Here is an 11,876-nt window from a genome sequence, read left to right as displayed (position 1 = left end):
TATGTATAATGTTTTTCCTCGTTGCATCAATGCAGTTTTTACATTTTTATAATGACCTTTGGCCTTTATTATGTTTAACCAGTACAAGTTTTAAAAATGCCTAAAAGTTCTAAACTATTAATACTTACGAAACATGGGAAATTACACAATATTCCATGTGTGAAAATGCAGGATTACTTTGAGTTTTGTTTTTAATAACAACAGAAATGCAGGAAAAAACCCACAAGAAATGGAATTTCTTTATTGTACAGCACATGACTTTCGGACACATCAGAAGTGAAACAGTCCATTTCACATGTGATCTTTTTTCTAGGATATTATGAACAAACTATAAAATTGCAAAAGTTCAATCTGACATGATTTTAGAACAATTAAGCAAAGAAGTTGTGCACAATGGAAACAACATCATAATATCATCAGTCATATTCATATTCAGTCAGAGAGAGAAATATTTACACAGTACAGAGGGAAATGTGTTTCAGAGCACCGCATCACGTGATAAATGTACATTGACAAAGGCATATCGAGATTTCCTGTGAAAATGTACCCACAGGCTGTGAACAAAATATAAACAGACAGAGGAAGAGAATGGCTTTGATTTCAGTTCTAGTAGGTTTGAGTGGAACTCATGCTAAAAAGAGTGTGCAAATCTAAAATCAGTGAAATTGTGGGTCAGTATGTAAGGTTTAAGGGTTTCAGCACCTAGTATATAATATAAAACATACTAAAATCCTCTTAAGAATTCCACCACTGCAGCTTACACTAGATGTTAAGTCTCACTCTTAATCGCCAACTTAGTATAAGATAATCCAGTACTTCATCTCAGTTCCAGTTATTATAAGGAAGTTATGAAGGGTTGCAAAACAAATGACACACATATGAGACATGTTGCAACAGTGGTGTCATTTGTGGCAAGTTGACAATCAACACGAGACAGCGTTAATCACTGCTCTACGTGTGATTGGCACCAGATCAGCATGAGCAGAGCTATTTTAGTTAAAGTCTCTTTGTATTATGTTTGATAGTCGTCAAATAGCTCTTGAGTGTCTCAGCCTTCACGCTCCTTATGGTACCGTCTTAATTATTCATAAAATGTTGCTTTATAAATTACATGTCTTGTGCTTGCTTTAATAATGGAAAACATGGGGAAAATAATAGTTTTAAAAATCGTAAATAGAAAAGTAACAGTCAAGAAGTGTCATAAATGATTAGCTTTTAATATTTGAATGGCTTATTAAAAAGATCCGAGTCAGAATTTTGTCACAGTCAATGTAATGCAGACAATGTGAATATTAACAGCGCTGGAAAAGTTTGGATTGAAATACATTGGCCAAACACTGGCCTGTAAACTGTAATATTTCATTTGAAATTTTGGCAAATTTCTTCCCATCAGGCATCTGTAGCAGATGCACCTATTATCCACCTTCATGCTTTGATAGTGTCTATTTTAATTTGTAGGCATAAAAATTCTGTTGTCCTATACTAGTTATCTCATGCACATATAGGCTATCATACATATACACAAAATGCTAATGGCTCTCTTTTAAACAAATGAAAAGCTGGACTGAAAATGCTAACTGTGGTGAACGTACATTCATATCTACTGTATCACAGTCAATGCTTTTTCACTGTAAGTGAGATTGGGGTCCCGATTCGGAATCAGCTTTTCCTATACAAATCTGCACTTTAATGCAGCAAGTGCTAAGTTTAGGCCTACCCCATTTTTCAAAGACTATATTCAAGAACAGCATTGGAGTGGAAAATGTGCTGTGGCATAACATATAATACAATAAATCGAAAATGCATTGTGTAATGACTTAGAAATTTCTATAACATCACATAAATGTGAACTCTAAGCCTTCTTATTTTAATTAATCTACTTAAGGACAAACAGTAAAAAATCTGGAATGTTTGAAACCTGAACTGTAAATTTCAGATTAGCAATGTACAAAACATATAAAATAGTATGAAATATAGAATGAAAATTGAAATTGACATCAAAATAATGAGTATCGAAGGTAGAAGAACGGCAAGTTGGGAAGAGATACCAAGGAATATACTGCATCAGAACATAAGAAAATGGGTCTCTAAAAGTTTTACATGAAGTTTTGGAAAACATCAAGTTCTTGATCCAATATATTGAAGACTCAAGCTTTAGCGAAAGCCATCCATTGAAAAAGTCTATCACCAAGCCATTGAGAGTGAAAAGGTACTCGGGTACTTTTGGATGCAATCGTTTGTAAGAGTCTGATTGGTATGGAAATAGAGGGACTGTAAGATAATGTCTTTGTGGACTGTAAGATAAAGTCTTCCTGTTGTAGACCAGCATGTTGTGTTGTTGTGTTGTGCTTTATTTTAATGCACTCGCCCTGTTGTTTGGTATCTTGTGTTCCTCCATCTGCAATGGCATTCTTTTTACTATAACTTCTTGAATTTAATGTGATTCTTGGTGTGCAAAACACTGAGATGGTATGATATGATGCCACCAAATTTGTGTTCTTTGACCCCTGAGATGCATTCAAATTGATCAGTGAAAGTACGTTGTCATCGAAAGACAAAAACAAATCCAATGGCACAACAATCATTTTGGAAACGTCTATCAAATTATAACAACACAAATAGTCGGTTCGTGAAAATATCATTGGGTGACGTTTGTAAAACTTTCAGTCATTATCAATTTGAACACATCTCTAGTTAGTCCAATTATTCAAGGCAGCTGCTGTGATTGATTTCTCACTCTACTTCTTGGCATGAAACACCATTAGGGGGCGCTCTTCAATGCGCTGCCAGGGACTCTTCTTGTTCTCATCCTTGTCATCCAGGTCGTTGTCATCTTCCGGGCTGGTGACGGAGTCACGTCGCGTTTCGCTGTTGCTACTACGTGAGCTGTTCCCCCGGCTTCGACCCCTTCTCGGCATTGAAGACCCCCTTGGTTCCTCAGGACCGTCATCCAAAAGAGGGGTCAATGGGTTTTCCAATGGCGAACTGGCTCCCATGCGGCTCACTCCTCCACTTAGGTCCAGAGGGTCATGGTAGGTTGGTTTGGAGTAGTGTTTCCCGCCACTTGTGCTGCTGGAGCTACTTCCTCCATGGCCTTTGCGCCCGCTTCCATGGTGTTCCTCTTTGTTCTTGCGACTGGATATGGACTTGTGCCCATGTTGGGTGTCTTGGAGACTTGTGTCTACGTTTCGGTCCTTACTACTCCCGGCAGGGGCGCTCAACGTGCTTTGGGCGCTGTGGTTGCCACTATGTGTTCCGCTATGGCTGAGACTGGCACCTACATCTATGTACGAGTGGCGCACATGAGCGTTGGCGCGTCCGTCGAGAGATATAAACCAGGCACGAGGGTGTTGCTTCACCCCCAGTTCCAGAAGCTTCTTCTCTGTGAGCGCTTGCAACTCCCCGTTCATCTGGGAGATGGTGGAGTCATTGAACAAAACAGGGATGTGAACCGGTGCTGGTGGTCCACCAGGGGGCCAATCACTCTCGTCAGAGCCTGCTGGAGAATCACCTTGTTGGGCTTCTGCATGGCCTGAACCAGGGGTCTGGTTTTGGTGGTTTTGGCCTTGAATCCCACTGTTGGTACCTTGCGAACTCTGTCCATCTCGGTCTGCTTGGTTTGCCCCATCTTTACCCTGATCTGTGGCACTAAACTCAGAAGAAAGCCTCATGTAGTGGGCCGGGATCACAAGAGTTGGTACCATAGTACGGTACATGTTCTCCTTCATCTGATCCAGTGAGCTGCAGAATATAATCTGACCTGGTTGCGTGTTGAGCGACGTTGGGCGAGCGAGGTGATCCGGCCCTTGCAAAACCTGCGAATACTCCGGAGGCTTGTCGACAATTGGTGGAGAAGGCGGGTCGGATGTGTAGCCACGGTTATCATTGACAACGTGCCTCCGGCGATAGTCGTGATCCTTGTCATCAGGGCTGTAGTTGCGTCCGTAGTCATCATGTAGAAGATTGCCATCCAGATTGCTCGTATCCGTGGATCGATGTACCTTCATGGGGAAACTCTCTGCATTCTTTTGGGCTCCTTTAGACTGCTTGGTCTTAGAGGAGTGCCGAAGCTTGTGGGCAGGAATGTGCCTGGTAAACTCATCTGCCGAAGCTTATGGGCTGGAACGTGCCTGGTAAACTCATCCCGAGCACTCTTGAAGGCATGGGATGGGGATCCCTCGGATTTGTTGGCGTCCAAGTTGCCATTGGAGGCGGCGGATTCAACATGGCCCCCACAGATGAGGTTCAAATGGGACATGGAGGTGCCTTGGTCCCGCTTGGATCCGTTCAGAGCAGAAGGAGCTTGAACCTGTTTCTGCTGCCGTCGGGGCTTCAGACATCTTCGTCTGGAAAACAGATGTTGACATTTAGGAAAAGCACTCTCAGATAGTCAGAAACAGTAATTTGCTATAATCTTGTGAACATACCTTATAATCGACCCAGGCTCAGAGGGAAAACATGCCTGTGGTGACAGTTCTTCAAAACGGTATTATGTTGCTTTTGCACGTTTTGGAAAAACTTTAAAGTGATATGTCCACTGTGTGGCACCAAAAGCACAATCAAAATAGAGGCATGTCTTTCCAATGAGCCTATGTTGCTTTTAATTACACATACTAGACAAACTAGTACATACCTGCAATAATAGAGTAGGACACAGAGCAAGACTAGTACAAGCAAAGCAAGCGATCCCAAGATGGACAGGAGGAAGAAGGTGTGGTAGGCTGTGATGTCCCTCAGGCCTGGGTGAGACAAACCTGAGCCTAGGGTTCAAGTATAAAGCATGATTAGCATTTGTCTGCATGTTATTCTGTTTGAGTCAAGGTACAAGTGTGTATATTGTGGCATGTACCAGTGCAATTGCATTCGAGTATGTTACCTGCTGAAGAACGGAAAGCTGCAATCCAGTAGCCAAGCTGGGAGGCAGTGAAGTCCCACGTAAGCTGCGATCCCTCTCGAGTGATAAATCCTGTTCCGTTTCGTACCCATAAACCTAGAGAACAAATGCATAGCATTATTCCCAAAAAGAGGAACTAGCATTGACTGGGCTTATGCAGGATGTTCATGGTGCTTCCATTATCACAGATGGGACAATACTTTACACAGTTACACACACTACTTTTTGGTGCCTAAAGCATGGTTGTGCGTACCTGTCTTGGTGTCATACATCCATACAGGTATGCTAGTGGCAGATCGTATGTGAGTATCAGAAGGCAGTGGCACAGAGATGTGAACTGACTCGCTGACCTCAACCGCTCGACCCTCACGGTCAAACAGTTGTGCGCTGACCGCTGCTATTGTTGTTAGGTCTGTCCAGCCATTCTCTCCTCCTTAAAACAATTTACACCTTTATAAATACACTGTATTATCTATAGCTATATTTTATATAGCAAGTCTCTCCTACATATTTTTTTGTTTTTGTATAGAGCATTTTTTATGGTTCAAATATTTAAATATCTTTATTTAGAAAGACTCTAATATTTTTCATACCTGTGTTGTTTGGTTCCAGAGCGAGTGGGTAAGGGAATGAGTTAATTTCATTCTGCTCTCTGGCTGTTGTTAAAACCGGCAGGGGCGCTCAACGTGCTTTGGGCGCTGTGGTTGCCACTATGTGTTCCACTGTGGCTGAGATCGGCACCTACATCTATGTAGGAGTGGCGCACGTGAGCGTTGGCTCGTCCGTCGAGTGATATAAACCAAGCACGAGGGTGTTGCTTCACCCCCAGTTCCAGAAGCTTCTTCTCCGTAAGTGCTTGCAGCTCCCCGTTCATCTGGGAGATGGTGGAGTCATTGAACAAAACAGGGAAGTGAACTGGTGCTGGTGGTCCACCGGGGGGCCAAACACTCTCATCAGAGCCTGCTGGAGAATCACCTTGTTGGGCTTCTGTATGGCCTGAACCAGGGGTCTGGCCTTGATGGTTTTGGCCTTGAATCCCACTGCTTGTACCTTGCAAACTCTGTCCATCTCGGTCCGCTTGGTTCAACCCATCTTTACCCTGATCTGTGGCACCAAACTCGGACGAAAGCCTCATGTAGTGGGCCGGGATCACAAGAGTGGGTACCATAGAACGGTACATGTTCTCCTTCATCTGATCCAGTGAGCTGCAGAATATAATCTGACCTGGTTGCGTGTTAAGCGACGTTGGGCGAGCAAGGTGATCCGGCCCTTGCAAAACCTGCGAATACTCCGGTGGCTTGTCAACAGTTGGTGGAGAAGGTGGGTCGGATGTGTAGCCACGGTTATCATTGACAACGTGCCTCCGGCGATAGTCGTGATCCTTGTCGTCAGGGCTATAGTTGCGTCCATATTCATCATGTAGAAGATTGCTATCCAGATTGCTGGTATCCGTGGATCGATGTACCTTCATGGGGAAACTCTCTGCATTCTTTTGGGCTCCTTTGGACTGCTTGGTCTTAGAGGAGTGCCGAAGCTTGTGGGCAGGAATGTGCCTGGTAAACTCATCCCGAGCACTCTTGAAGGCATGGGATGGGGATCCCTCGGATTTGTTGGCATCTAAGTTGCCATTGGAGGCAGCAGATTCAACATGGCCACCACAGATGAAGTTCAAATGGGACATGGAGGTGCCTTGGTCCCGCTTGGATCCGTTCAAAGCAGATGGAGCTTGAACCTGTTTCTGCTGCCGTCGGGGCTTCAGACATCTTCGTCTAGAAAATAGATGATGATATTTAGGAAAAGCACTCTCAGAAACAGTCATTTACTGTAACCTTGTGAAATATATCTTATAATCAACCCAAGCTCAGATGGAAAAAAATGGTATTATGTTGCTTTTTGCACATTTCAAACAACTTTCGAAGTGAAATGTCACATTCAAAATAGACGCATGTCTTTCCAATGAGCCTATGTTGCTTTTAATTACACATACTAGACAAACTAGTACATACCTGCAATAATAGAGTAGGACACAGAGCAAGACTAGTACAAGCAAAGCAAGCGATCCCAAGATGGACAGGAGGAAGAAGGTGTGGTAGGCTGTGATGTCCCTCAGGCCTGGGTGAGACAAACCTGAGCCTAGGGTTCAAGTATAAAGCATGATTAGCATTTGTCTGCATGTTATTCTGTTTGAGTCAAGGTACAAGTGTGTATATTGTGGCATGTACCAGTGCAATTGCATTCGAGTATGTTACCTGCTGAAGAACGGAAAGCTGCAATCCAGTAGCCAAGCTGGGAGGCAGTGAAGTCCCACGTAAGCTGCGATCCCTCTCGAGTGATAAATCCTGTTCCGTTTCGTACCCATAAACCTAGAGAACAAATGCATAGCATTATTCCCAAAAAGAGGAACTAGCATTGACTGGGCTTATGCAGGATGTTCATGGTGCTTCCATTATCACAGATGGGACAATACTTTACACAGTTACACACACTACTTTTTGGTGCCTAAAGCATGGTTGTGCGTACCTGTCTTGGTGTCATACATCCATACAGGTATGCTAGTGGCAGATCGTATGTGAGTATCAGAAGGCAGTGGCACAGAGATGTGAACTGACTCGCTGACCTCAACCGCTCGACCCTCACGGTCAAACAGTTGTGCGCTGACCGCTGCTATTGTTGTTAGGTCTGTCCAGCCATTCTCTCCTCCTTAAAACAATTTACACCTTTATAAATGCACTGTATTATCTATAGCTATATTTTATATAGCAAGTCTCTCCTACACATTTTTTATGGTTCAAATATTGAAATATCTTTATTTAGAAAGACTCTAATATTTTTCATACCTGTGTTGTTTGGTTCCAGAGCGAGTGGGTAAGGGAATGAGTTAATTTCATTCTGCTCTCTGGCTGTTGTTAAAACTGCGGTCAGTTCTGTGTAGGAGGAGTTAAATTGTAGGCTCCGCCTTGGAACCTGCAGCCATGGCTGGCTCCGCCCACCTGAAGGTTAAAACAGTAAAGGAAATTAAGTCTAATGACTAGCAAGAAACATAAATATATATTTTTAGAGAAGTTAACTTATATACTATGTAATTAAATTAAATTAAATTCAATTCAATTCAATTATGTTTCTTGAAAAATCAAAGGTACTTGTGGTAGATTTTTTTTCATGCATTTCACATTATTTGGACCCTTGGAAGACACACAGAATTGTGCATTTTTTGGAAACCAACAATATTCTGATTGCTTAATAGACTGAATTATTAAGCCTGGGAGCCTAAGTAGTGTATTCTGGAATAGAAATATCTTATGCCAGTTTCCAATGTGTGTGTTTAGGACATCTTTGCTTTGAATAAGTGTCTGCAAAATGACTCAATGCAATGTAATGATTGTGTTATGTAGCTGGGTTGCCACTTAGGCAATTCACTTCTTTTGTTCTATTATTTTCTGAAATGCAAGCCTCTCCAAGGCAAGTCACTGATAACCTTACAATAGATGCCTTTATGCCGCAATAAACGCCCTATCATTACAGTGGAATTAGAGCAATTAGATAGCAGATTCAGATGTCAAAGGATTCTGTAATAGAAATAGAATATTTCTGCTGTTGCTATGGTGACAGCTGCAAAAAACTGAAGTGTCAGGTTGACATAAGCTGAAAGCTTTAATAGCTATGTTTCCATCCAAAGATTCGAATGAAACTTATGCACAAAACTGGAATATCGCATAAAACATTTGCGAATAAAGCACTGTTTCCGTCCAAGGAGTCAAAGAGAACAAAATCGTCACTTCCTGGTAAACTGGCACTAAATATCACTAAGAAAACTAGGAGAAGCAACTGAATATAATAATTTTCATATAGCCTATGATGAATTACTTGCGCCTCAGTGCGAGCAGATGAAACACAATAAATGAGAATAGATGGGAACGCAGTCGTGTAAGACACTTATACAAAAATACTTTGACAACAGACTTTGCTCAGGCATTTTAGAATGACCATAACAACATATAGATGCTGTGAACGAGATCGGTCAAGTTATCCCGTCTCATAGCGCAAAGTCACATGACTTTTTTTGATGCGAATGGAGGAATGTATTCGGTAAATGTGTTTCCATCGTAGTTTATGCGCATTCTTTTCTTATCGGATAAAAAGTTTATCCAACTCAAATGTGCGCATAAGTTTTTTTATGCGCATTTTTAGAATTTATGCACATCTTGGCGTTTCCATCCAGCGTTTTTTATGCGATATTCAAAAATGCGCATAAAAATAGGTGGATGGAAATGCACACAATAGGTGAGAAGGAAAAAATATATTGTTAAGGACATGCATATGCCAACTTTTTTGTACACCCAAAATAAGCAATAATAATCTTAGATTTTCTGATAAGAATGTTGTGATAATCATGCTTGTTTTTGTGTATGTATATAAAGTTGTTTTAATGGTCATTGATGTTTTCTTACTTGGGGAGCCATGAAACACCTGGATGACATCATCATATAGGATCAGTGTGCCGGGCTTCTGGGCCATCAGGTAAAGACTGACAGAGGCATATACTAACAGAGACAAATAGAGATGTGTTAAAAAGGTAGTAAATTAAAACAGGCATAGATGCCTGTTGTGCCATAGTGAACAGTGTGTTAAAGTACGTCATTCTAAACTTCACTTCACAAATGGTAGATGTGACAATGACAGTGTGGTACAAAAAGTCTGAGACTGCATCTTCTTTTCTATCGTTTAACCCTCATGTCATTTTGACCCGGAGAGGATATTCTTTTTCCTGAAAATGCTAGTTAAAGTTGTTGCATTGCGCTAAAACTTACTGTCTTTGCTCACACAGTGTATGATAATCCCCCCCCGAAAAAAAAAAATTGGATGATTTTTGTAATTTTTTTTTTTTTTTTGTACTAGTTTTTTTCTTCCCCCAACCTTGTTACAGTTGACTGGCCTACAAATAATTACTTGTAAATTTCTTGTTAAGCTATATTATGATGAAATATTTGATTTGGTCTTTTTATCTACTTTTTTTCAATTAGCACAGGCTTTGCTTTTATTTTTTTAACTGATTAATCATAGGCCTCATTGATCTTAGCTTATACACCTCAGTTTTGGAGTGAACATTGCCAAAATTATCCACAAATAATGCATTTTTCACTCAGACCAATGAGGCCTACAATTAATCAGTTCCAGAAGGCAATACAAAATCTGTGCTAACTGAGAGAAAACGGGTTGACAAAAAGATTGAATCCAAGATTTGGTGATAAAGTAGCATAATAAGAAATTAACAAGCAATTTTTTAATAGGCCAGCCATTTTTGACAGGGAAAAGTCAATTGGGTAAAGTTTTTTCAGCACAGTATAAGGGTTAAACATGACTGAAAATTTTATATGAGTTTATTCAACGTTGCATCTTACACTTAACACTTAATAAACAAAGCTTTAGGATTTAAAAAATTTGAGAACAAAGAAAGTTATGACATTAAATGAAGAAAAATTACATTCTGAACAAGATGAGACTTTTATATGCACAGTTAATTCAGTTCATATTAGTGTTTACTCACAGGGTAAGCGGCTGGCGTGCCATGGCACAGAGCTGGTGAGGTAATCTCTCTGAGATGCCGTAATGATTACCCATGTTCCCGTGCGGTACAGGAAGCTGACGACCTGCACGCCATCACTGCCTGCTTTGCTTTGTGCCAGCAGAGTCTGGTTACCACGAACAGCAATAGCAGCATTGGCCAGGGGTGAAAGATCACCGCTGTCAAACACCTGGACCCTCACCTGCACCTCTGAGGGGGACAAAAACAAGTTCATATGACCAGATGCATGGCAAGAACATCTTCAGACACGTTTGGACTCACAAATAATAAGTCCATCATAAGATTCTAACCAAAAAATATGATGAACTGAAAGACCAAATTCATATAGAAAGATTTGAACACAGACAACTGCATGGTTCTCATAAAAAGAATATCAGGTAGCTCTCATATAGCATTCACAGCTCATTCTGAAACAATAGCATGCGATCATATAGTAGGTAGTTGAAGTAATAAATGAGCACACTTGTATTGAGCTGTCAGTGGGCCTCAGTAAATCTCAAATTTGAATAATTGACAGACACACATAAAGCTGTTTAGAAAGATTTAGTGCAGCCAAAAAACTTGAGTAGGCTATGCCAAATTGGGAATGAATTTGTAAAGGCCGATATTCAATAATATGCACTTATTGTTTCCTGTCTATAAAGCCATGCGATGCATTTAGAGTAAAATTCATCAAAATCTGCGTTTCAGAATTTGCGTTCAGCAATCATAGACCGATGCATACAAATAATACGATTTTGCAGTAGCATTTGGCTCGTTTGCTCTATGTTTTGGGCACAAACTAGCCCACCACTCCCTCATCTAGACCCGCTATGCGTCCCTTTATTCTCTACTCACCGACAGCTTTCCTTTCAGGGATCGATTTGCCAGCGGTCCCTTTAAAACCGCACAAAAATATAAAGAAGAAAAAACGAGAGACGAAAAGGGATGGCATCTTCAAAGCTACATCGCTGTTTCCACCTCGTCAGCCATATGTGGATGTGTGTGTGTTTTTTCAGACATGGTTGCCAGCATCCTTCAGTGTGGTGCGGGATGCTGCGCTGCTACCGCCTCTCATTGTCAGTGGAAGAGGAAAAACAGCGGCCTCGCGTGGACAAACAGGGCGGTACGTTTAAATAAACCTACAGTACAGCAATTTTGTAGTATCTACTATTTGTTTTAGGAATCAGTTCTGATTACATATAGATAAGACCGCGATAAGTTGGACTTCATGTCAGTAACTATAAGGGAGGGTTTGAGTCAAAATCCAATGACACAAAATTCATCTTTGCTCTACGAGTGATTTTGGTTTCAAATGCCTCAATTCAAAACTTTCTTAAAGGAATAGTTTACCTGAACTTTAAAATATAGCTCTCACTCACCCTTGGGCCATCTAAGATGTAGATGAGTTTGTTTCTT

General features: G+C 41.1%; 1 protein-coding gene across 1 annotated transcript; it reads right to left on the bottom strand.

Annotated features, from left to right (window-relative positions):
* Positions 1 to 257: 257 nt before the first annotated feature.
* On the bottom strand, positions 258 to 11,564 carry LOC107667161 (protein FAM171A2-like). The gene is made up of 9 exons (XM_016458755.1): positions 11,316 to 11,564; positions 10,440 to 10,667; positions 9,343 to 9,435; positions 7,732 to 7,884; positions 7,415 to 7,594; positions 7,144 to 7,257; positions 6,901 to 7,027; positions 4,103 to 4,346; positions 258 to 4,061 (listed from the first exon to the last, which is right to left on the bottom strand). The coding sequence occupies exons 1-9, from the start codon at positions 11,410 to 11,412 to the stop codon at positions 2,739 to 2,741; spliced, it is 2,559 nt and encodes an 852-aa protein (XP_016314241.1). The 5' UTR covers positions 11,413 to 11,564; the 3' UTR covers positions 258 to 2,738.
* Positions 11,565 to 11,876: the final 312 nt, after the last annotated feature.

Source organism: Sinocyclocheilus anshuiensis, unplaced genomic scaffold (assembly GCF_001515605.1).
Source record: "Sinocyclocheilus anshuiensis isolate Anshui unplaced genomic scaffold, SAMN03320099.WGS_v1.1 scaffold415, whole genome shotgun sequence".
In the NCBI taxonomy this organism is placed as follows: Eukaryota; Metazoa; Chordata; class Actinopteri; order Cypriniformes; family Cyprinidae; genus Sinocyclocheilus; species Sinocyclocheilus anshuiensis.
Note: the sequence above shows the minus strand (reverse complement) of the source record. Positions and strands in the feature narration are given on the sequence as shown.

What these genes read in the sequence shown, in the direction of transcription:
- LOC107667161 (XM_016458755.1), bottom strand. Translation starts at nt 11,412, where the DNA reads ATGCCATCCCTTTTCGTCTCTCGTTTTTTCTTCTTTATATTTTTGTGC. An exon ending in TCTGGAACCAAACAACACAG is followed by an intron (nt 7,595 to 7,731) that starts GTATGAAAAATA and finishes AATTGTTTTAAG; the next exon opens with GAGGAGAGAATGGCTGGACA. An exon ending in GTCCTACTCTATTATTGCAG is followed by an intron (nt 4,347 to 6,900) that starts GTATGTACTAGT and finishes TCTGTTTTCCAG; the next exon opens with ACGAAGATGTCTGAAGCCCC.